We start from the raw sequence: 23,797 nt of genomic DNA, 5'->3' as shown, positions 1-23,797 counted from the left end.
TGTGCTTGGGGTGTGAGAATGAAGAAGAGTGTGCTGCCATAGAGGCCATTAACATAAATCATCATCATAGGGAGAACACCCAGTTTATCTCTTCATTGACACCCTCGCATGAATGGCAGTCGTAGATGGAAAAGTGCGTGAAAAAGACAAGGGAAAATGGTGCTAATGTACTGATCGAGTTTTATGCGCATAGAGTGGGTTGCTGTCCACTTTTTTCCCATTACGCGGAGAGCGAGCCACCAAGGCAAAAAGCGACTGGTTGGAGGAGAATCTATGGCGAGATGTGTGAGCTCCTAAATTCCCTTTGAGTTGAGCACACAGCCTGGGTATCAAATTATAAGTGAAAAGCTCACTCACGCTCCACAATTTCGGGATAAATCAGGATTTATTCCATGTAACACATGAATGACACACTAAATCGTGTTTTGAATATGAAATAATCCGTATGTAAAATCTTCAATAATATTTTGAATTGATGTGACAAATTCCGAGACACATTTCTGCATAGCATTCGCATGGCTTTTTACAGCTCAATAAAATGTAACCGGAAAATCCACGATTTTTCGCTATTTGCTATCATCAAATCGGCAGATTTTTCACTACATATGTACAAAAAGCATTGTGTGCTTTATCGGCTTTGTCAAGATTTTTGTTTAGGAAAGTTTGCAGAAGCATTTCAACTGGATCAGTGCATGAATGCCTTCACCTAAAGCCGTCCCAGTAAGCTAAGCACCCCCAAAAAAATGTCTCCACATGGAGCAATGTAATTTTTCGGGTGAAGAAACGCAGTGGAGGGGAAAGAAAATTATTTGATACGTTCCATCAACTTATTGCAAACCTTCTTTTCTGGGGCAAAAGAAGAGTTGAAGGCAAACTGGATAATATTCTATGGACATCAGTGCTTATTGCATTTGACTTGAACGAGGGTTGAAGCGTGATCAAAATTGACAAAGTGAACACGATTTCCAACACCTCTAAAATAACACCACCGACACCGCATCAAAGTGACGTTGCACGGAAGCTCATTTATGAGTTATATACCCGGGAAAGTTATTGGGGTGGGTATTGTGAAATGCTCGCTGAGGGTGTGTGGATTGGGATACTCAAATTGGCTCTCGAAGCACCGCGAAATGAAGCTTCCAATTCACCTTTTCTCTCTGTTACTCGCAAAAAATCCACCCCGCCAACGGAAATAACAATTGAAGACCATCTAGCTTTAGAAAGGAGAAACAGCAATATCTTCTGTCTCCCCTGAAATTCTTCATTTGCCTTTGCCATTTAGACGTGAAGAGGGAAAAGGTCAGCAAGAGGGGAGGAAAAATAAATTAACACCTTGTGTGCTTCCGCTTGTTCTGGGGAAATGTTAAAAATATAAAGTGAATTTTATTCAACTAATCTGTCTGAGAGTTGTGCAGCATGAAAAACTTTCAAGGCATATATTTGAAATCAATATGACGCGAGCGGCTTCGTGGGTTTGGGGAGAATTTTCTCATAAACCCACACAAACTCGCACTTTGAAAGCTCATGAGATATGTCAGCAAAGTGGGTGGGTCTGGGATGAAAGTTTCAAAGCGTAGCGCGAGGATGATGGTTCGTGAGTAATTTATAGTTATGCAGAGAAATCGTGTGCATTTGCAGGAGTTTATTGGCTTCACTCACTTGTACCGCCGACACTCCACCCGCACATACTATATGCACACACATATATGGGAAACTTTCAAAGGTGTGAGCTTTTTGAGGTGTTGCACTCAAGAAGAAAGTGCTTTCTTTGATGATTCCCTCACCATGATGCACGGTAACACGCGTTGAAAGGTCTCGTGCCTTCGTCGAGGCGAAATTGGCTCAATGCTTAATAAGAAATTGCCCCCTTCGCAGCAGTATGCAGACAGCGGTAATGTAAGTGGGAAACAAGGGGTGTATGCAATCCATTGAGTTCAAGTCAAAAGATTTCTTTGCGCAATAAACGAATGTGTGCTGAACTTTAAAAAAAAACGCAATTTCGCCCTTCATAGTGCGAATGTACTTGCAGAAACCCTTCAACCCCTCAGAAACCCTTCCTACCTGCAACTTATAGTATAATGTAGTTTTCTAAAGTTAAGACGCAAGCATGTAAGGAATTTTACATCTTTATGAAGATTCTGCAGCTCTTTGTGATATTTTATTAGTGTTTTGAGAAGTCCCAGATCTGTTCTAAAAGGCTTTGGCAACCTTAACACATTTATTAAAATAAAACGTCCTGAAATATTGAGCATGTTTTTTTTTTGATAATATATCGAAGAGTGTTGGAGAAGTGAATACAATTTGACTTTTCTCCTAATCTATGTATTATTTCAGTAAGACCAACTCTGCCCCTCGACGATAAACAGCATTGCGAGAGAGCAAGCTTTGCGCAGCTTTTATCGCGACATATTCTGCCCACTAATGCGCACACGTGTCTCACAATTTCTCAGGTGTCATTTCGCGTGCATCATGCTCTCGGGCTAAAGGAATACCACAATTTTTCCATGGCTGTTCCTTCACATCCTCACCAAGAGAGAGAGAGTGCATGCAACACGAACTGCATCAGAGCGATCGGAGTGCAATTCCATTAATTTGCCACACGGTGTTTATATAAATGGGCACCATCTCCATTGGGATGAATTCAATTACATAATAAATATGGTTGTACGGCAAGGATGGCAGTGAGGTCTGGAATCTCTTAAGAGACACCATGATTGAATCACAATCATCTAAAGTGCAAATCCATTCTAGTGTTAATTTGCACTAATTTGCCATTATATTCATTAGTGAAATGGTTTCAATTTATAATTGCACGGAGTCTTGAAAGCACAAGCTTTAGTTTCACATGATATTTCACAGTCTGCAATAAGTGCACAGACAGGTGACATTGTTTAGGGTTATTGTCTCATCTGCTCAGATGCAAGCGTGAGCGATGCTAAAATTGTAGCATGCTTTTCTCCGTGTTCATTACCTAATTGCTCATTTTGGCCCATTTAGCAAGCATTCTGGAAAGTCGCCCACGAATAAATTTCTTTCGTAACAAAGCACTAAGATGATTAAGTGTGTAATATATATGGATAATTACCGATAGAACATTCTGCATCATAAATTAACCAATGGCGCAGATAGCATAGACCTATCATTTAGAGAGCTTTCGGTTTCTGGAGCTTACGCTCAAGATATATTATTTCACCAGCAAAGTCTCTCACATAACCACATTATCTAAAGCTTGAAGGTATCGCAAAATATCCTCTGCAACTTCTTTTTTTCTCTAAATTATATGAATTTTTTTCGCTTTTTCTATCCACCTGTCCTCAAATTGACTTCTCATGTCGCTCCGCGGCAAGTTTGTAATTCAATTTACTTCAACATTCAATTAATTGAGTGTGAAATATTTGTTTTGCAACACAGTGAGGGAATTGAAATGAAAGCCAAAAAAAGTTGGATTTTTTTTGCAGACTCTCCATTGTGCTCAATTTAAACTCTAGTCCTGTTTGGTTGTGATTGACTGTTGCTGTGAATTCATTTGCAGAAAGCCAACACACACACACGATGGGAAATCACATCCTGGACGGGGATGAGCTTTTGATGGAGAAAAATGGACAAAACCACAATTTAGATAAAATTGATGGATTGATTGATTGATTGTGGTCAGTGAAATGGCAGAAGGAGGATTTGGGGCGGATTTGGTGTATGTTGAGGAGAGCCTCTGCGTATTTTGCCTATACTGAACCCATCCATCGATTTTGACTATAATTTGATGCGATTAATGGCCTCATCGGTTTCAAAGGCTCCCAGACAGAGCCTGTGCTGCCCACATCCGCTCCAGCGGTCATCCCCATTCTGGTGCGGCACATTCTCCTTAATCCGCACCAGAAATGCCTCTCGCCTTGGGGGTTTCATAATCAAAACTCCGTTATCTACCCTGGCGTGGCGCTGTCATGTCGCGATTTCGCACACAAAAATAAATTTCAGTCCCCTCGAGGGTGCCGAGATGGGAGAGGACAAAAATTAATTATCCAATGTTAATTCCAATCGTGACTCAATTCAAGAATCCTCCTGCGTGTAATTGGGAATATTCACGAGAGCCCATGTACATGAGGGTGTGGGGGCGATATTTACAAAATCAATTGATTAACAATCACCAATTGAAATTTCGATTGTGTTTATTTAGGACAAATAGATTTTCACATTTATGCCGTACATGTGCATATATAGCAACGGCCCAGAGTATTGAAATGTCGATCTAATGCTAATAGACAGAGCTAAATTTAATAGGTAGATGTAAAGCGGCGATGGCACGTAGCTTTTAGCAGGTACAAAAATTTTTTTAGCTAAATTTATTATGAGCTTAATTTAATATTTCCATGAAAATTGCTATTGTTTTACTTAATTGTGGCAAATTAGTTTTGCTATTTACGCTGTTGACATATGTATGAATACAGTGATTAGCATTGTATTCGATGGCATTTTAAACTGTTTGTTTAAGTTATATTTATTATCTAGTAATCAAGAATTTAATAAATTGCCCACTAATTTTGTGAGTTTGGAACTTGTTCAATAATTTGTGTCCCAGATTTTTCAGATTCAATTTTATCAGGGAATTCAATCCTGTGACAATTAAATAAAATGACCAGTTCGTCACAGGCAAGGTCGCAGGTTAAAGAGTCTTTTTGTGGGGAAAAATGAAATCTGCCATGTGAAAATTTAATTGAACATGCAGAACTGAATATTTCGGCAATAACCCGCAGTATTTCACTTGAATCCACAAGCCGTCTCCACTGGGTTTACATACATTTAATTAGAAGTGGCTATTTGCAGAGTGGTCACAGGCTATTGAATAAATTCTGGTCTCGTCTAGAATGTGCTAATTAATTTGCGTGAATATGACGTCGCGAGCATGCTCAAATATAGTGTTGTGGTCAATTTAGATGGAAAAGAAAGGTAAAATGCTTTGGGGTTGACTTGATTGATGGGAAAAGTGTGTAAAATGCGGAAAATTTGTGATAAATCGCGCCATTGGCCTTTGGCACGAATCCCTATTTAACTCACAACTCACATTTCCCGCTGAGACGACGCAATGCTTTAGGAAGCCAACAGGTAATTTATTAATTCGTCTGACTCTTACTGTGTTGCTCTTTCTCATATTTCTTCCACAATTCTTCCAGTTATTTATTGCTTCCAAATACCCACAATTTCGGTTTCGCGAGCATATTTACTTGAGCACATTTCGAGGCCCAGTAATCTTCTTATGATTCGCAGTGTTTTGAGGTTGAAAATTAGTCGCCAAAGCCTGATGAATCGGAGTTCAATGAGAATATCATGTACGTTTACTGATAAATTTGTCAAGGAATCACCCTATAATTCCATCTTTTCCACTCGCAAACTTTTCCCCGAGTGACTTTAATAACGTAACACAAATCAAGAGAAAACAAGTCCTTTATATAGCGAAAGCGCCTTTGCTCTACCCTTCTCGGGTGGGCTATTTAACTTTGTGCCTTCCACGTCTTCGGTCGCCTTCCCGCCCAATTTATTCCGCTCGTCCTTCAAGCACTCCGAGGAACTCTCTGTGAATGGCAAAGGGAAAGTTTTCGATTAATGATGATCTGTGTTTCACCTCTGAGACACAAAATGTGAAGTTTTTAGAAAGTTTTTAGGGAAAAGTTTTCATTCTGCCGTTTTCCGTGCTTTGGATTCTACATTGCAGCGCAAAAGGGAAAAATTTTCTCCACAGTGTGTTACTCTTTTTCACTTATTTTGCTCAGATTAATAAAGAAAAAAGAAAACAACACGAAACACGCCCACAAAAATAGCAAGAAAATTAAATTTTCATGTGAATATACAAAATATGAGTCTGAATTTTAATCCGACAGCAAAACAAGCAAAAAGTCCATTGAATATTAGGTACATAAGTTAATTCTAATGAAATACCTACTTATGATTTTAAAAAAATCAGTTAAGAAATTGATAAAAAGATCTTTATGCATTGCTACAAATTATTGTGAAATTCTTGAGATGAGTTTTTTTTTTCAAATTATATTCATGATATCATTTGCTATTTTATTGGACTAAATTATTTCACTAATAAAAATCAAATTCATGAATTTTCACCCAGACAATTCGTACGGTTGAATAAATACAGAAATAATGAGTGAGTGTCATTGCACAATTTTAAATAATTATGAAAGAGACTACTCACATTTCCCTCTTCTGAAGCATAAAATATAAGTTTCTTGATGACAATTCGTGCTGTTTTCGGTGTAATCACACTTTTTCTAACATTTCTGGTGGCTCCACAAAAAAGCTCTGGGTCGTATTATAAATTTGTCATGAAATTTAATAAAAGCGCCACAAGCAGCACACGCCAATTTAGGCTAGCAATTAATGTTGAGAAAGGATGGTTATATGAGTTTCAATGCCATATTTATGGGCAAAATATATGAAAGAAAATTTGGTGTTCAATTCTATGTGCACTGAATATTATATTTGCCACGAAATTAAAACACATTTGATAAAACGCAAATGGCCATAGAATATTTTGAAAAAAAAGGCAAAAACGGCGGCCGTTTGAAAATGAGTAAATCTAAATTTCTTCAGTAGTATGAAAAGGAACTTTTTATGTTAGTATTTTTTCCGGTATTTGAAAAGGAATTATGCGTTTCATTCCTTTGTAGAGTTTGTTACAAAGCAGAAGGTTTTGCAATTATAGCAAAATGTGAAATCATGCATGCTCGTTCTGTGAAGAAAACGGTGAAAAAAGATCTTTGATAGTGAACTATGTAGTTCAACATAAGAGGAAGTCTGTTAATATAAAATTTCTTATGAAGAAGACTTTCAATTTGGTGGAAATTTCTCATTTAACTCGACTCTCGCATTCAACTTCAGCACATCCTCTGTGGAAACTTTCCATCGTGTCTGTAGCGAGAAGTGCACTTGTCTCAAAGCACATGTTAAATTTATGGGATTTTAATTGAAATGTATCAATATATTGTGGGTGTATGAAACTGCCATAGGGCGCTCATTGAAATTAAGTGATTTGAAATAGTTGGTGGGAACATGGTTGAAGCTCAATTAGGTTGAGGCCCTCAATTAATCATAATTCACGAATGAAGAGAACACGGGGGAGCATTCCATGTAAGTTTGTGCTCTCCTCGCCAGGGTATTTCAGGACATGTAGAGCGAGGGCACTCCGTGAGTCGTGTGTTGGGAACCTTGACAAAAACTTTATCCTTGTTAATAGCCCACAATGTTGAGGGCGTCCCTAATTATAAATTGTGGCCACTTGAAATTAGACTAATTTTGCTCGAGAACTTTTCGTTTGTCCATTGAACTGCAAACTTTCTCTCTCTCTCATGGCTTTCTTCCGAGCAAGAAATATGTGAGTGTGTGAGAATACAAATGATTTTCATCCTGTTTTTGCGTCCCATCCCGGCCACATTGCTTCCTCGAACGAATGGGCGTGGTATATACAGATGAATTGTGTCAAAGAAAACAGCAAAAACTTCCAACCATTAATCTTTAATTTCTCAAACTCTTCTGCAGCAGATTCGGACATGGTTTCACTTGAATAATCCACACTGTGGCGGTAAAAGTTGAAAAGAGCTTAGTCAAAGACCATCACAGTTTGAATAAGTTTCAGACACACCGACTTGAGCATTTATCAGGATTTGATTTTCACTGACAATAGATCTCCAAAATATAATCAATCCTCGGGCATTTATTCACTGAAATATATATACAATATATCCTTTTCTTTCACACACTCTCTATTGCGATAATGAGAAAGTGTTCAATCGGCTTTTTTAGCATAAATCCCACTCAATCCAATAAAACTTCCATTCCCATCGTCACCAAAAACTCCATAAACTTTCGGGTAGATTGAAGGAGAGTTGAGGGGTGGAAAAAGTGCAGGGCACTCTGCTACATGACTCGCTTCACATCATGCCATTTGTGGTTTAAGAAACTGTAGAAGCTCATTTTCGCTTACATTCACTTGGCGCACAAGTGTCTCTCGAAGTGACTTTTCCAGTACTAAGATTTCCTCTGAGATTTCCCCCCATTCTTGCCACACTACAACCGAGCAGGAGAGCAATTACGACAGGAGACTGCTGAAAATGTCTTGGAAGATTATTTAAATCTTTTTATTTCGCACCATTTGAGGTTTTGATCCTTTTGTGTGAAGTTTATTGTGTGCTATGAAAGAGTTTGACAGTTTTATCTGCAGAAGCATTCTTAACAATTTCGATTGAAATAGCATGATGCCAAAATGGTTTTATTAATCCGCAAATCCTCAAATGAAACCTTTGTCGAAATATTTCTCCGAGAGGACGCATTTGGAGTGCTTTCTGTGTTGAAAGCGGTAGAGCGAAGGGGGAACTTGCGTCAACGTTAAAAGCGCGATATAGTGTAGCCACACAAGGATTGTAGGTTGGTTAGTAGACAAGAGGAGTATTAGCGATTTATCTGTGAAAAGCAGACAGAGTGGGGAGATAAAAGGGAGAATCGTAAATTACAATTTAATCGCCTGTCGTGTCCATCTCATTCCACCCAGGACAAATTTTCTCTCTCGCAACGTGGCCAATTTGGCGACTTTGAGCGTCGCACATATAGTTTCTGAATGCTGGCTTTAGTTGCGGTCATAGAAGGGCGAAATTTGCCGTCGATTCAATAATAAGGAATCACTGAGGCATTTTAGCCTTAAAATAAAATCCATTTCCAATATAATTCCCGAAGAGATCAAATTTTAAAAGTTTCCGCTCATCTTCTGAATCCGCCCCAAATGCCAACATTGCGATTTTTCTGCCTCTTCCTCTTCTGATCATCAAAGCAAATTGCCAGATTAAAACCATCCTTATTGGCGTGCTTGAGAAATTGAAAGGAATTATTGTATCTAACAATTTCCGGATTTTGAGCATACACACACGCACGCAGAAAATGTCGAATGGGTGTATTTATTCGGGTGGAAAAGAAGTGCTAAGCCGCAAGAAAATCCTTAAACATTTTATATAAGGAGATCCTCTCTCACAATTTACCCTATGAATCTTGAATTTATATACATTAAAGTCGTATTTAGGAGTAAAAATTACTCACACTTTCGCATAATTTGGAGTTTAAGGACTTTGGGTGAAATTTTCAATGAGCAAATTTTGAAATGATGAGAATAAATTGTTACTTCAAATCTCTTTTCGAAACAATTTCGGTATTATATATTTTACACTATATGAATTTATGTATTTTGTTCATGTGCTGTAGATGACAATGTAATTATATTGTTGTTCTACAAGTATTATTGATTTATTGATAATTGTTGCTAATATAACAATAAGATTACGCTCTGGAGATTGTTTTGTGGAACCATTGAATATTAATTCAATTGAGACTCTCAACATATTCGCATGTTGTACAGTAACAGCATGTTAGTATGCATATCAATCCAAATCCACATAATATTCCACATCAGCAATTTTGTTCAATATAAGCAAGAATTCCATTATAAAGGTGGGAAGTGATTAGGCAGATATTTAGATTTGTGTAAGACGGGTTTAGCGTCAAAACAACAAGCATTGAAACCAAATTTCACAATAAACCTTCAGTTCATGCAAGTTACTTAAGACAGAGCATAGTTCGTTGGTGATCCTAGAGAGGCAAAAGATGCACAAATTGGAATGACTGTCGATTACACATTGGAAACTATATAAATTTCCCTCTGGAATGAGCTCTTGTGAGCGTCATATTCACCCTTGTAAGTCGACCAATTGTAAAATGTAAGTTATATATGCAAAATCCTGGAAATTCAATTAAAATTTCAGATAAAGCGAAACTCCAGTGACTTGGTAGCTAATTTACTGGGTACAAAGAAAATACCGTCGCAGTGTGTCGTAAGACAAGCCCAAATATATTGGATTTGAAGTGTCTGTTGGAAATATTTCTGTGTGCAGAGCGAATTTTCAATAAATCGCTTCGTTGCACTCTAATTGAAAGAAAAGGCACGATATTGGTGCAATAGAGGCAGAATGACTAAAATCGGATATGGAAAAAGCCATGGAAAAGCTGGGAATATTGTGTGTCTCCATGAAAGTTTCCAATTGCATTATTTTGGATTCCATTGTGCAGTTTGCTTCTCTGCATCCAATCGCTTAAGTTTCAATCAATAACTTCACCATATTTTATGCGCACAAGTGGTAAAAACGTGTTGTGCTGTAATTAAATAACCCCTTTGTTTTTACGATTCGCGACTACCTTGGGTCAATGAGAGAAAAGTTGCTTACAAAGTATGTTTTTCGCTTATAAAATCACGTGTTTTTGGATTATCATAAAACTTTTCTTATGCTCTTCATCGTGTGGCGTTAAGATTGCACTATATTCAATTCTATGTGATTTAATAATTTCATCTGCTTCACCTTGAGTTCAATTTAATCTAATATCACTTAAGCCATGTGGAAAATCTTAATTCCAAGGGTAAGGAAAAACATGTTTACATGACACACTTCCGTCTATGTATTCTTCGCTCATCGGTGTGTGTTTAGATAGTGCTTCACGGGAGGAAGGAAAATGAATTGCCTGAAAGAGATACCTCACAAGCGATATACCTTAAGTGTTTAAGGGGATTTGCAGCATAGCTGCGAATGAAATAAGGAAAATGGGATTTTTCCGTGTGTCTCATTACGAATTTTCCCAGAATTTTCCAATTATGTAATTCATGTGAAATTTATGTGTGCTTTGAAAGAATGCGCGTGCCATCGAGAGTATGAAAATATGCCGCTTGTTTGCTGAAAAGCTGTGAGCATTGCGTTGGGGCGGGGAAAATGGAATTTTTCACAAGTGTCCATTCATCTTTGTGACGCTTTCGGGGCGCGTGATTTTAAAAAGATAGAGTTGACATCACGGAGTCGGAAAGGAGATAAAATGCTATTAAGCACATTTAAAACTCCCTAAAACTGGGAAAGGACAAATGACGTGAAAATTGCCAGTATTATTCTTTGTCACGTATAAGAGACATCCTATCTCAGTGCTCTTTGCCAACGCAGAAGTGTTGGTATCACCTTTTGGGATGTCTCAAGAGTTGAGATACATCGTGATGGGGCTCTTCTTGTCACATACAGCATCTAAAGCATTGCGAAGGAGTTAATACTTTGGCACATCTACACTGTCGCATACTGGATGACATAGTATAATGTAGCGAAAAGATAAAGGGCAGAATTTCTACAATTTCTGACACGTCCTAATCACATCATTTTTCCCACCCGTGGAAATCCACTTATCTATCCCAAGAATATCTTTTCAGATGCAATAATCATGAGAATCTCCCTCGCAAGTGAGAGTCACTGCAGTTGGAGAAGTAGACTTCTTGCAATTTGCAGAAAGAGAATGGTCGTGTTGGGAATGCAAAGAGCCAGACAAGCTGAAGGAATATTGAAACAATGAGATTGCATTTAATTTTATAACACTTTGAGCAAAGATACCATGTAAATTGTGGGTGGAAATTGAGATTACAGTTCAGTAATTTAGAAGGTTTGCAAAAGAAACCGCACAGAACAGGTTTGGACTTCTTTATCATCAGAAATCATATAATTCGATAATAATATTCTCATACTTCTCTCTATATGCAAGTATTTTCCAGAAAATCCATATGGAATCAAAACATGCACTAAATTGTGCCATTATTTCTCGCCTCAGAATCCGGATCACTGTGTGGCTTTACTTAACGCGTGGATATTTTCTAATCCCATTTCCGGGTAAAGTATAATATTTGTACCATGGAATTTACCTCTCGCTGGCAAATTTTCCAAATTGGGATACTGTGCGGAGAGTGCACGGAAAATTGCATGAGACCCGAATGATACACGTTTTACATAGAATATTATGTGCATGCATTTCGTGCATTCACAATGAGATTGCCTGAGATGCACTGTATGAAGAGGAGAATGAAGCCGAAGAGCACAAAATATAGTGTTGGGGAGCAAGAATTTAGTTTGTGCAAAATTATTTAGGGAAATATTAAAATTCCAGCTCCTCTGAGCATTTTTTTTTGTCAGAATATGACATTAATTAGGAAGACTTTCAGTAAAATATGCTGATATATTCTGATCGCTCCATCGAAGTGGGCGAGATTTTGAGCGGGATGATTATGCGAAAAAACAGAAGGGTTGCGGATATTTTGATTGAGTACCTACTAAAATAATTATATATTAAAATCTGCATAATTCCTCTTGGTGATGATCCCATTTAATTTTCATCGAAAGATTTTGAGTCATGATAATTTTCTGGTTCAAGCCGAGAGTTAATTAAAATGTATAATAAATGGTTATTTCAAATTATGAGCCTCTCTCTCTCTCTCTTTCATTTTTTTTCTGTGATCTCTCGTGGTCTTGTTGTGAAGTGTCGGCACAAGAGAAGAGGTAATTTGATGAAGGATAATTCTAATGAATCCCACTCAGACTTTATTAATGGCGGCTGCCGAGAAGCCACTTATTGAAATAAGCTGACCAAGAAGTTCTCCTTCCGTGCAAAAGGGCTAATCTCTCACTGGATTCTTGCAACTTTCTGAAGATCGTAATTTGCACTAATTCATCATGAATCATCTAATTTCACTCCACCCCGCATAATTAAAATCCTCTTTCATTGGATCGCCAATTGAAAAGAGTGAGTCATCCACTTCTGCAGTCATTGTGTCACGCTTCCTCTGTTCTAGCGCGGCTGAGAGTGCGATTTGTGGATTTAATTAAAGATTTCAGGTGAGAAATATGACCTCTCGGGTGAATAAATCCATTACCTTTAACATTTCTGCAGTGTCCAATGTGCACAGTGTGATCGGGGGCAGGGAGACCTTTGCAGAGACTGTGATTCGGAAAGTGGAGTTGAAAGAGGAAGATAATAGTAAAGACATTGACAGTTCCCCAGGGTATTAGTCGGTGCAGACCACATGGGGGCTCAAGAAATGGAATTTTCCCCATTGTTTCCATTCGCTCCATTTAACCCTTTGTACTGGCTCCATCACACCGATGCGATAGAATGAAGGACTGTCGAACATTTTGTAGACATTCATACAATCGAATTTGTGCTGCTGATGCTCCAACCACTGGATTTCGCCTCGTGTTTGAAATCACTCCCACATAATTCGTGCGGTGGTGTCCACACGAGTGTCACCCCCGCTGTGATGTCACCCTTGGGCGCCATGTATACTTGTCTAGAATGCAATATAAATTTCTAATTGTATTTTTCGTCCGCTCCAATTGCTCGGGAGAGTTGGGCATCTTCGGGACTCTGGAATTCTTAAATCGCATTTCATCCACCTATAGGGCAGCTGCTGCTCAGGAATTTTAACTGAAATACTAGCCCAGAGTGAGGAGAATCAAACCTACAATCAGACACAAAGGGGGATAAAAGAGTGCAAACGCTGCTAAAATATTGCAACTTCTAACGAATTCCCAATATATGTGAGACGGAAGCGCAAGAGAAGAGGATCAAGAACTGTGGAGAAGCATACACAGTGCGGTATCATTTCCAAATTCCTCTCGCAAGGAGCACACATTGTCCTTTCTTATGCGTCCAATTGAGTAAAGTATTCAATGAGGTATTTCCGCATCAGCGCATCATTTCTTAAAATGGATTACTTAAGAATCATTGTGATAACTTCAAAACAACCATCTCCAGAAGAAATATCTCAGAACCAGCATTTGCCATTGGCGGGAAGATAACATTTTCAAAAAATACACTGTCAATAAATTAATATTGCGTGAAACATGCCATTCTCTCATACAGATCAGATTCTTAGCAATCTTACTTGCCACTTTTCAGTGCTTTCAAAGGATTTCCACTTATCGAGCGGAAATCGAATTATGTCGCTGAATAGCAACATCAGGCAAGTTCTATACAATTTATTCATGTGTCTGCAGAGGATTCGAAAGCTCTTCAAAGCCTCCGCCGAAACTCAACGGCAGGCAGGAGGAGAAATGGTACGACAACAAATAAATTGTGCGGAAGATGCTCAGCGATGGGAGTTTTCTCGGGGCGTATTTATGATGTTTGATATGTGACATGAGCGTGGGCGCAAACACTGGGTCACGCACTCCTGTGTGACCTATTTGTCACCCAGTGTGCGCCGCCCCACGGCTTTGCTGGGAGCTTTTGAGGGCCCCACTTGGCGCATTTGTACGTCAAATGTGCCGAAACCCCTCAACAATGGCACTTCATTTTGCATGGGAGCCGTGAGCGGAGTGGATTTCCATTAGGAGGCGCATTTTATTGCGGATGAAGGTGCTAAAGCGAAAAGGTAGCGGGAAAACTGCAATGTATGGGGCACACAATAATAATACACAGAATGGAAATGCTGAAACGACACCCACGCGGGGTGAAGATTCACTACTGTGGCTGTCTGAATTTATCTATAGCGTGTAAATAGAGACATTTCTTCTGAGATTTCACCACCTTCTGCCATGTCGCCTTCCCATTTGTCGGAGTGAGATTTTTCTCGACGCATCTTCCTCCAGAGCATTTGCTCAAAAGAGCGGAAAACACACCTCCTTTGCGCTTCTTTAATTTCATTTTCTTCCACTATGACTCGAGGTCGACATTAAGTAAGACCATCAATATCAACGATCCTCTTATATATTATTATTTACTGGATTTTCTGAAAAGTTTTTATTTTAAGTATACAGCTTTTTGCGCCTTTGAATTATGCATAACACTTGCATCACTATTTAACATTTCATTCAGCAGAATTTCACACATCGATCGATATCGTATGAAACGTATAAATCAAACTAATGTCAAGGTATGTTTATTTTCCGTATAATTGTTTAGTATGGAATAGTTTGATGCTTTGTTTTACTTTAAAACTTTGTAAACACCGCATCTGTTGCAAGCTTTAGCGAGCTTTAATAGAGTGGTTTGCCACGAAAATATATGTATTTGTTGTATGAAACTTAAATGGATTTTCAGCGAGAGATAGCGATTTGAAACACATTTAAGTTCATTTGAGATAAAGATTATCGATTAAGACAGCTGATGATGCTGTGAACTTAATAGTGTATTAATTGTAGCGGAAACTCTATTTCATATTACTAGATATTTTTCGAAAAATGATATTATTTCAATTTTCTTTACAAAATAATGGAAATGCACATATTGAAATAACACATAACAAATGAAAGCGCAGGAAGAATGACGTCTGTGATATTACGTAAGTAGTTGTGGGAGCTTTTAAGTTGTACAAAACCTTGAAGTTTCATATTTCTGTACAACAAATGTTCCGAATTTTCAGTTGTGTTACTCGAAAAGTCTACTATCTCTCAACAGAATCTCATTAGTGAGTAAACTTTTGAAATTCGTCTGTTGTGAGTTAATCATTTAGCAAGAAAGGGGGAATAGGTCTTTCATTTTGGTTCACAACATATGAGCTTTCAGTTCCATATCCAATTAGAAATCTTCAATCCATCATCTTTACTGTGTCTTCCGTATTATTCATGCTACACAGATTTTCAGACTCTTCTGTCTTTGTTGTATCACATGTGGAAGCGAGTATGGAATCTGCAAGACTGTATTTTGCCCTTGACGAAAAGGTGCAATTCATCATTATTTAGAGAAGCTGGGAAGAATACAACTGAGACTTTGATGTATATGCTGAATTCACAACGATTACAAAGCCCTTTCTGCAGTCATCCGCTGTGACTTGAACCCTCTTCGGAGTCTTTATTACCCACAAATATTCACGTGACTGTTAGTTGCATAATTTCTGGGAAAAATTCCTCCAGGACTCTGCAGTCGGTAATTATCACAACTAAATTCAGACAGTCAGAGTGTTATATGTATTCACCGGGCTGACTTGACGCACTACAGGAGGACATGTACAGGAGAAATGTTCAGGAAATGAAACAATATGGGAAAAGTTGTTTAATCATGTTACAGTATTTTCCATGGTTGAGATAGTGTAAAAGGAGTGCTGTGGAGGAATCAAATTTCCACGAAATGGAACAAACTTTTCATTCACTCCGCTTTATTTTAACTACATTTCCCTGTTATGTGGTTTCGTGCAAACTCCAAATCCTCATGCTGTAAGTCAATCCAATGAATGAAGGTAGGATTGTGACGAAGATAGATCAGATATCGAATTCTCTTGGAAATTATTCAACAACACATTATCCACAGGTTTCGAAAGTTAAGTGGCAAAAAGTTCTCGTGTAACCTAATACGATGAGTAATTAACTTTTAATTGACTTTCGGCTCAAATTTTTCAATTCGCGTAATAGAGACGTTCGATAGACTGAACAGGAGTTTCAGGAGTCCCGAATCCCTCAAACAGCGAACCTTCTTTCACCTTTTTCGTGTAATAAGAAATATGTTTAGTATCTCAATCCCAAACGAATTCTTCTGGAAATCAATTTTGTAATGACCTACGCGAATTTATAAATGACAGAATTTACTGTATTTCAAATGAGTAAAGACTCCGGTCAGTCCTATGCAAACAATTTCTCAAGTATTTTGCACCCATTTAAGAATTCAGTTAAATTGCTCATTGAGAAGTTGGCAGCAGAATTTGCGGTCTGAAGAAAATTCAAAATACATTGAATAATTTATTTCGAGTCGAAAGCAAATGAATAGGAAAGTTTCCCTCGACTCTAGAAAATGTCAACATTTCATTTATACTTCCATTATTATGAGCACTTGTAGATACACGAAAAGCGAGTGAAAGCCGAGGAAAATTAATTTGCTCAAGAAAGACACACTCACAAATATAATGTGAAAATGCTTAGACACTGGAGCCCATTATTAGTCACAGTTGCGATAAATAATATTCACGGGATTTCCCTCTTGAGGGGTATTCACTCACAAGTGGGGAAGAGTATCGCATGTGAGTTGTTTAGCAGGACTTTCTTTCAATACTTTATGGAATTTATGATGCGATAAATCTCGATAAAGATTCGTTCCAATGGCAAAAGTCCCCGGCGTATATGGTGCTTTTTATCTCTGGCCCCTTCCTTCGCATATTATGACCCGTCGCACCAGCAATATTCCCCCCGTCATCATCCAGGAAGGGATATTGAGAATCGATTTTTATTCGCATATGAAGCCAAAAGGGAAATCTCTCGTGAATGTGTAGTGCTGGCGAAATTGGCGAAGAAGGGTTTTTGGCTGTACTGCGGGAAATCCAATCCTCTCTCTCTCTCGACGAAGAGATACAAAATCAAAAATTCGATGCAACGCCGTATGAAAGAGAATAAACCGGATTTAGATAAATACTCGTAGTTTTTCGATAAACCCTGCCGGAGAACTCACAGTTCCGGCATCACTACCGGATGTCGATGATATCCATTTTACTCTTCATGTGCAATTCACTGTGATGCTCAATTTTTCATGAAGCTCAAATGACCCATCCACTGCTTTTTTCAATCTCACTGGGAAATCTCCATGCATGTATGTATGTATAGCCATTGATACAAGAGTCGTTATTTTTCACATCGCCCGACAAAGAAAACTTCAGCATGTTAGTGAACAACATGCAAGAATTGCTTTCACCAATTCAAGGCCAGTTAATTGGAAAATTCTTGCAATTTTTCCATCAAAATCTCTTTGCATGCTCCAAATCCATTGATGGAAGGATGTTTGTCGAGAATTGATGCTGGTTTCGTCCCACTTACCAGCACTTATCGTCTCGGGAGCTTTAATTAGAGGAAAACATCCTGTATTTCTTCCCACATACATATCTACAGATATAACTCATAGGCGCGCCGTTCCTCCCTGCATTTGGAGCTCCTCGCTGGGCAAGTGGGTGAGCAAACATCCATTCTGCACGAAGAGAGAGGCTATTTAATACGGTTTTTCCTACTGATAAAAACTTTCCGTTCTGTTATCTTTAGCTACACTACGAAGACAAATGGTGAATGCGCTTTGACAGAAGAAGAAAACGAAAGGCAAAAAGCAATTCACCACACACACAGCCCAAATGACCAACCACGAGAATTTTCACAACGCACGGATTCCGCTCAATTTATGCTGTGCATTTAGAATTTCGGGTTGAAAATGCCTAATGAAATAGCATAACACAGAAAATCAATTACCAATGAGGTTGTAACACGGGAAACCCATGACATTCAGCTGTGTATGTGTGAAATATGTATGTGTAATGATGTACAGATTGGTTTGTTTCACCATTTATATCTGCGGCTTTGATTGACATTTAGGCATAGGAGGTGGGGGTGCAAGGAAATATATTATGGAGACAGTGTTGCTACATTGCGTAACACCTTTGGAAATCCCCAGTAGACACATTTTGACATTAATTAAGCACCAAACTCATTTATCCACCATCATCATCGTCATTGTCAATGGGGAGACACACACACACGATGGAAATGTGTTAATTATCCTTGGAAAAGGAGGATATCACGTATATATTTGCCAGTTGAACGTAACATTTATACCGCACCGAAATCAGCTAATTCGAATTTATGTACTTCACAGCCATTTCAGGATTTTCAATAGTTAGAAATACCTTCTCGTCCTCCGATGTGCGGGTAAACACTATTCAGCAAAGTTTGTATGCTAATATTATGCTGATTGTGAGTGATTTTTACTCGCCTCGTGGCGCTGAAGCTTTATAACATGTCATGATATCATAAGGAAGATCTTGAAAGAGAATTGCATGTTGTTCAAATGCTTCTACCTAACAAATAAGAAGGTCATTTGGAGATTAAAAATTCATTAAACAGACCATGTGGACTCATCTTTACGAACGTCACGTCATTTTATAGGCTTTTTTAACAAAGATGTTTACAGAATGCGCAAAGTGAACTGAATCTATTGAGCTTGGAAAGCTTCCACGGAGCTTAAAATTTTATATTACTGACTTAGAGGGAGAATTAATGGTTACATAGCGAAATTAGATCTATTTTTCTGGTTTCCTCAAGAGTCTCTGACAAATCAAAAGCCCCGCCCACTATGAGACTCCGCTTTACTCACTTCTCGGAAAAATGTTTAATTATTACCTTAACACTTTTGTATGCTTTTCTGGGAATCATTGGAAACAAGAAGAAAACAAAGAAATAGCTCTAGCTTTTATTTATAGAATGATTCCATCCCACATTTGGTGAAGACAAATCTTAATAAGGACAATATTCCAGCAGTTTCACTGACTCTTTATCTAAATGAAGTCATAGAGAGAATAATGTTTGGTGCAAATTTGTGCGATGTGCACACATCTGGAAGTGAATTCGACATAAATTAAGTCTTTGTACCACAGTGTCTTGCTATTTCACCAAAAACTTTCCCAAAGAATTTCCCAGAATCACATACTTTTTCGCAAAGTTCAGTTTCGATTGACTTGATTTCAAAACCCCATAATTCTTTGGCACAATAACTGAATGAGTATGATTTCTGCACACGAGTCTTCAACTTTGCACCAAAGTCTTTATAAGAAAGATTGAAACGGTTGGGAATATGAAAACCAGAAGAACACCAAATCTGTGAGAGAAATCGAGAAAAAGTTTTCCACTTTTGGACTTTGGCACTTTTCGTTCCATGACTTTTTTCTCACGATAAATCAAAAAATATATATGGAAAAAATGGCATTTTCTGCGTAGCATTCATATTTAAACTCTTAATTGAATGAAAATTGATAGAAAGTTTAAGATATTTTTTAAATTGAGAAATTTGTGAGATAAAGAATGTTATTAATTTTTTTCTCTGAGAAAATTAGCAGGAGTTTGAGGAAGATGAAAACTGTTGGAATGGCAGAAGATTAATCAAATACACATTGTGAAGGAATTTTGGATGAAATTTCGTGCAACAATGGATTTGAGAGTGAGCGATAAATTTTTACGTCCGTGTGGACTTGAGTGAAAATGTGATGATAAATCTTAATTAATTTCTTTGGGAAACACTATAATGCCTCGGATGAGCATGGAGGTAGCTTTGAGACGATGAGTAGAGGCCCATGAGAGGAACATCTCCATGATTTTGTGCATTGAAATACACCGGCAAGCGTCTGCAAAATGCCATCCCTTGAAAGCTTTATGATATACACAAAGGATGTGCGGCTTTCAAAATTTAATTCCAACTTTTGGGAGAGAAGTTATTGTTGGCGTGGCTCCTCTTTTGGGTGTTTTCCACACGGAGAATGCCTGGCCCTGTTGTTGCTCTTCCTATATGGAACAATTTTGGTTTGCCAGAATCGCGCTCGTGCTGTTGATGGTATTCTTATCCCACAGCGTCTTATGTACAGTGCTAGTAAGCAGGAGTATGCGAAGATTAAATAGCAAGCAAGAGTATGATCTTCACGCTCACTGGCAATTTCAGTTGCAAAAAGCGTCTTCCGCCGTTGTCTTAAAGAAGAATTGTTTGTCTTCCGTTTTATCCACAAATTTTCCACGGCGAAACAATATATTGAAGAAAATACAGCGTGTTTCATGTCTTTCCACTTTCAACATTTTCATTATATCCAATGCATTATTGCCAATTTATTGCAATTGTCAACACATGTGGCTCAACAATTCACATAAAGCTTTTCTGTTTATATATTTCTACCAAAAACACCCCGCAAATTATCAGAAAAACACACTCATGCCATTCTCAATTTCCTAATATGAATATTGGATTAAATTCTGTTGAGAAACACAGTCATTTCTCTATTAAAGCATAACATTTTTGGGCAAACAATCAACAAGTTAAGAAAATCCTACACATACTACACAGCTATAAATAAATATGTTGAACAATCGTGGAGGAAATAGAGAATCTCTACATTGCTGTGAAATTATGCACAAAATTACACCATAAATTCTTCTCTTCCTTGATCTTTGACAGTTTCATTTCAACTTTTCTCAACAATGTAATAAAAACAACAATTGCAGAAGCACAATAAAGTAAGAAGTGAAGCTAATAAAATCACAAAGGACTCACACAAAGAATACATCTCAATGTCAAATATAATTTATGTGAGTACCTTTAATTTCACTTTCACATGTCATAAAGCGGCAGAAAGGATTAAAATATTATAACGATAATAATCTCAGGACCTATTTTAATGTAGAGGAAATGCCAAAAGCACCCATACATATGTATATTCCTATGTTGAGTATCATAAGCGACAAACCGTATTAGAAGTTGAGATATGTGACATTTCAATTATGTGTCTACTTCATGTGCCGTGAAACTTAATAAGAACACACATGAATTCAGTTTTGCAGCACAGTATAAAATTGGAATTAAATTTTTTAGCATTAGAATGAGCAGCATGTGCAGATTAAAGGAAAAAATTTATTTCCTTAGTCAGATTCTCATATAAAATGCCAGATTTCGTGAAGAAACATTCAGTTCGTTCAGTAACATTAACCTAGTCTCAACTGAATTCTTACGGAAAATATAAACAAAGTCGTGAAAATGAAGTCCATTGCCGTTACTCTTTGCCTTGCTTTCATCCTTCTGGGAACGGTAAGATATTTTCTGCTTTTATGTCTCTGTTCAACTAATTTTCTTTCATTTTCAATTTCTAGGCAAATTGTCAAACTTCACGAGCAATCTTCGAACTCGTTCTTCCTTGCGTTATGGAAAATCCGATTTCCGGAAAAGACATTAGCTCTTTTCAACACGGAAATTTTGCAGGTCTATCTGGTCTTTGGTCTTGCACAACTGACTGTGTCTCTAAAAGACTTGGTTTTGTTGACAAAGAATATGTCTTCCAGACTGACAAATTTAAAGGAAAACTCGATAAATTCCTTTTGCCAGAACGTATTGAAGAATTTATGAACACTTGTAGTGAAAAAATTGGTGAAGGAAAGTGTAAAACATCTGGCAAATTTTATTACTGTATACTTTCGATGGTTCTGCAACAGATCTTTAAGGAACAGTGACTGTAAAAGACATTATTACAAATAAAGTATGTCAACTGACATTATTTGTATCACTTTTGGTGGTAAGTCAGCGTATAAAGTATGGATTACTTCAACGGAAGAGAGTTTTTTAGGCTTTTGATGATTTATAAAAAAAAAATAGTTTTGAAAATCAAGCTCAAAGTGATTAAACACTCTAAAAAGCATTGTTAAAAAAAGTGCACAGTGAGCTTAAAAAGTTTATGTCTCTTAAAATGTGTTACATCATATCCAATTTAATCTTCCTTCTATTAGTGTTTGTGCTTGATATTTTCGTACATATCGAGATGTATATACAGCGTCTTTGATGAGAAGATTGTTGCATTTTCCGCTGATGAAGAGAACGGATTATACTCGTCTGCTCCATTGCTTCGCTCTTCCACTTCATCGCATTCTTCTCCAATTAACTTTTGTGATGGAACTTCTTGCTCTTTCCACAGTTGAGAAATGATGTTCTGTTTTCGACACACACACAAACTATGTATCAAAGTGCTGCAATCACTGCTATCTCTCATGTGACAGTGTCCACACAGTGTGTGCGATGAGTGAGTGCGTCGTTAGACTTTCCCAAACATTTCTGACGTTAGTGTAATAATTTCGTGTGACTTCGGAGAAAAGGGTTGAGGTTTGTGTATAATAAATTATTCATTTTCCCGCAACAGAAAGATGGGACTCTGCGGTTTCAAAAGTTTCTCCTTCCTCCTCTTGTGTAAAACGACAAAATTCAAAGCTATAAATCATATTTCCTCCCCCTCTCGGCGTGAAACTGTAGCGACATCCCCAAACCCGAGTGGATACTCCTTGGCGCGCAAAAGGGTCATGCAGAGTGACACGATGGCTTGGGTGAAAGTCGAGCCTGTGTATGTGACTTGTTTGCCACCAATATCGTGGGGGAGGCTCAAATTAGTCAAAACTCATTTCCCGTATGTTTGTTTATAACTCTGCGGTCGAGGGTGAGAAACTATGTGGCAGCAAATCTTTCGGTTCTCCTTGATATTTAATGGGTATTTCGATATTAATGGCCAGGGAAAGTTGAAATACTTGCGGCAAAAAATTTTTGGGCAAAGCAAGAGCGTCTGCAATCCAAACATTTCAGCAACGAAATTGATCATTATGAATACCCCTCTGCACTTGGGGAAGCCTTTCAATATGTACGTTATTTGTATTTCATCTTCCATTGAGTAACCGCAGAAATATTTGTGGAGTGAATATCTCTGGAGATTGGGCAAGAAAGCCTGCTTTTAGGGCTGCTTTTTGTACCTTTACAGATGGTGAGAGTGACTTAAATCGATGATTTGTCGATAAGTCACAATGATTGATCACGCTCTCCGCTTCTTTCAATGGCCTTTTCCCAGTTTGGACGGTGAAAATAATTTTCGCCCTTTTGGAAAAGTATAGCATTTGGACCAGTTTCAATTAATATGAATACCAAAATGCTTCACCCTCGGGCTTTTTCAGCGTATCCATCGTGACTCATTAATCAGTTCGACAGTATTTTGTGAGGAAAGCCATACACAACACCCAACTTCCTATTTAACACTTTTCCACCTCACTCATGGGGATATCGGTAAATGAAGAGTGCGGAGAAAAGGAAATATCAAGTGTAATTCGAGAGCTCGCCCCTTTCGAATTACTCCACCCCACATTTTGTGCTTTTACACGCCCAATGGTAGATTAAATATACACCTATTATTTATCCTGTGACAAAATTTATTTATGATGAATTTAATTTATCTGAAAATGTTGCGTGATTAATTGTGAATTATTGTTAATTCGCCTATCGCAAGGGACATTTTCGGAGGGGAGATTTTTAAATATTCATTTTCCAAAATTGTCTCCGCACTGCTTTCGCACATGGCCATGCTGATGTTGAACAACTTATTGCCTTGCAAACTACGCATTACGTGCTCTTTTTCTTCCCATCACTAGCATGG

At 37.9% G+C, this 23,797-nt stretch overlaps 1 protein-coding gene across 1 annotated transcript in view; it reads right to left on the bottom strand.

Moving 5' to 3' along the window:
* The window catches only part of LOC132256922 (hornerin-like), a 59,602-nt gene extending 46,426 nt beyond the window's left edge, over positions 1 to 13,176 (bottom strand). The window contains exon 1 of the mRNA XM_059753531.1: positions 13,048 to 13,176. Within this exon, the coding sequence (XP_059609514.1) occupies positions 13,048 to 13,176 (129 nt within the window). The remainder of the gene's footprint in view (positions 1 to 13,047) is intronic.
* Between the last annotated feature and the right edge of the window lie 10,621 nt (positions 13,177 to 23,797).

This window comes from Phlebotomus argentipes, unplaced genomic scaffold (genome assembly GCF_947086385.1).
Source record: "Phlebotomus argentipes unplaced genomic scaffold, Phlebotomus argentipes genome assembly contig_33, whole genome shotgun sequence".
Classification (NCBI taxonomy): Eukaryota; Metazoa; Arthropoda; class Insecta; order Diptera; family Psychodidae; genus Phlebotomus; species Phlebotomus argentipes.
The sequence above is the reverse complement of the archived record's forward strand: the minus strand, read 5'-3'. Positions and strand labels throughout refer to the sequence as shown.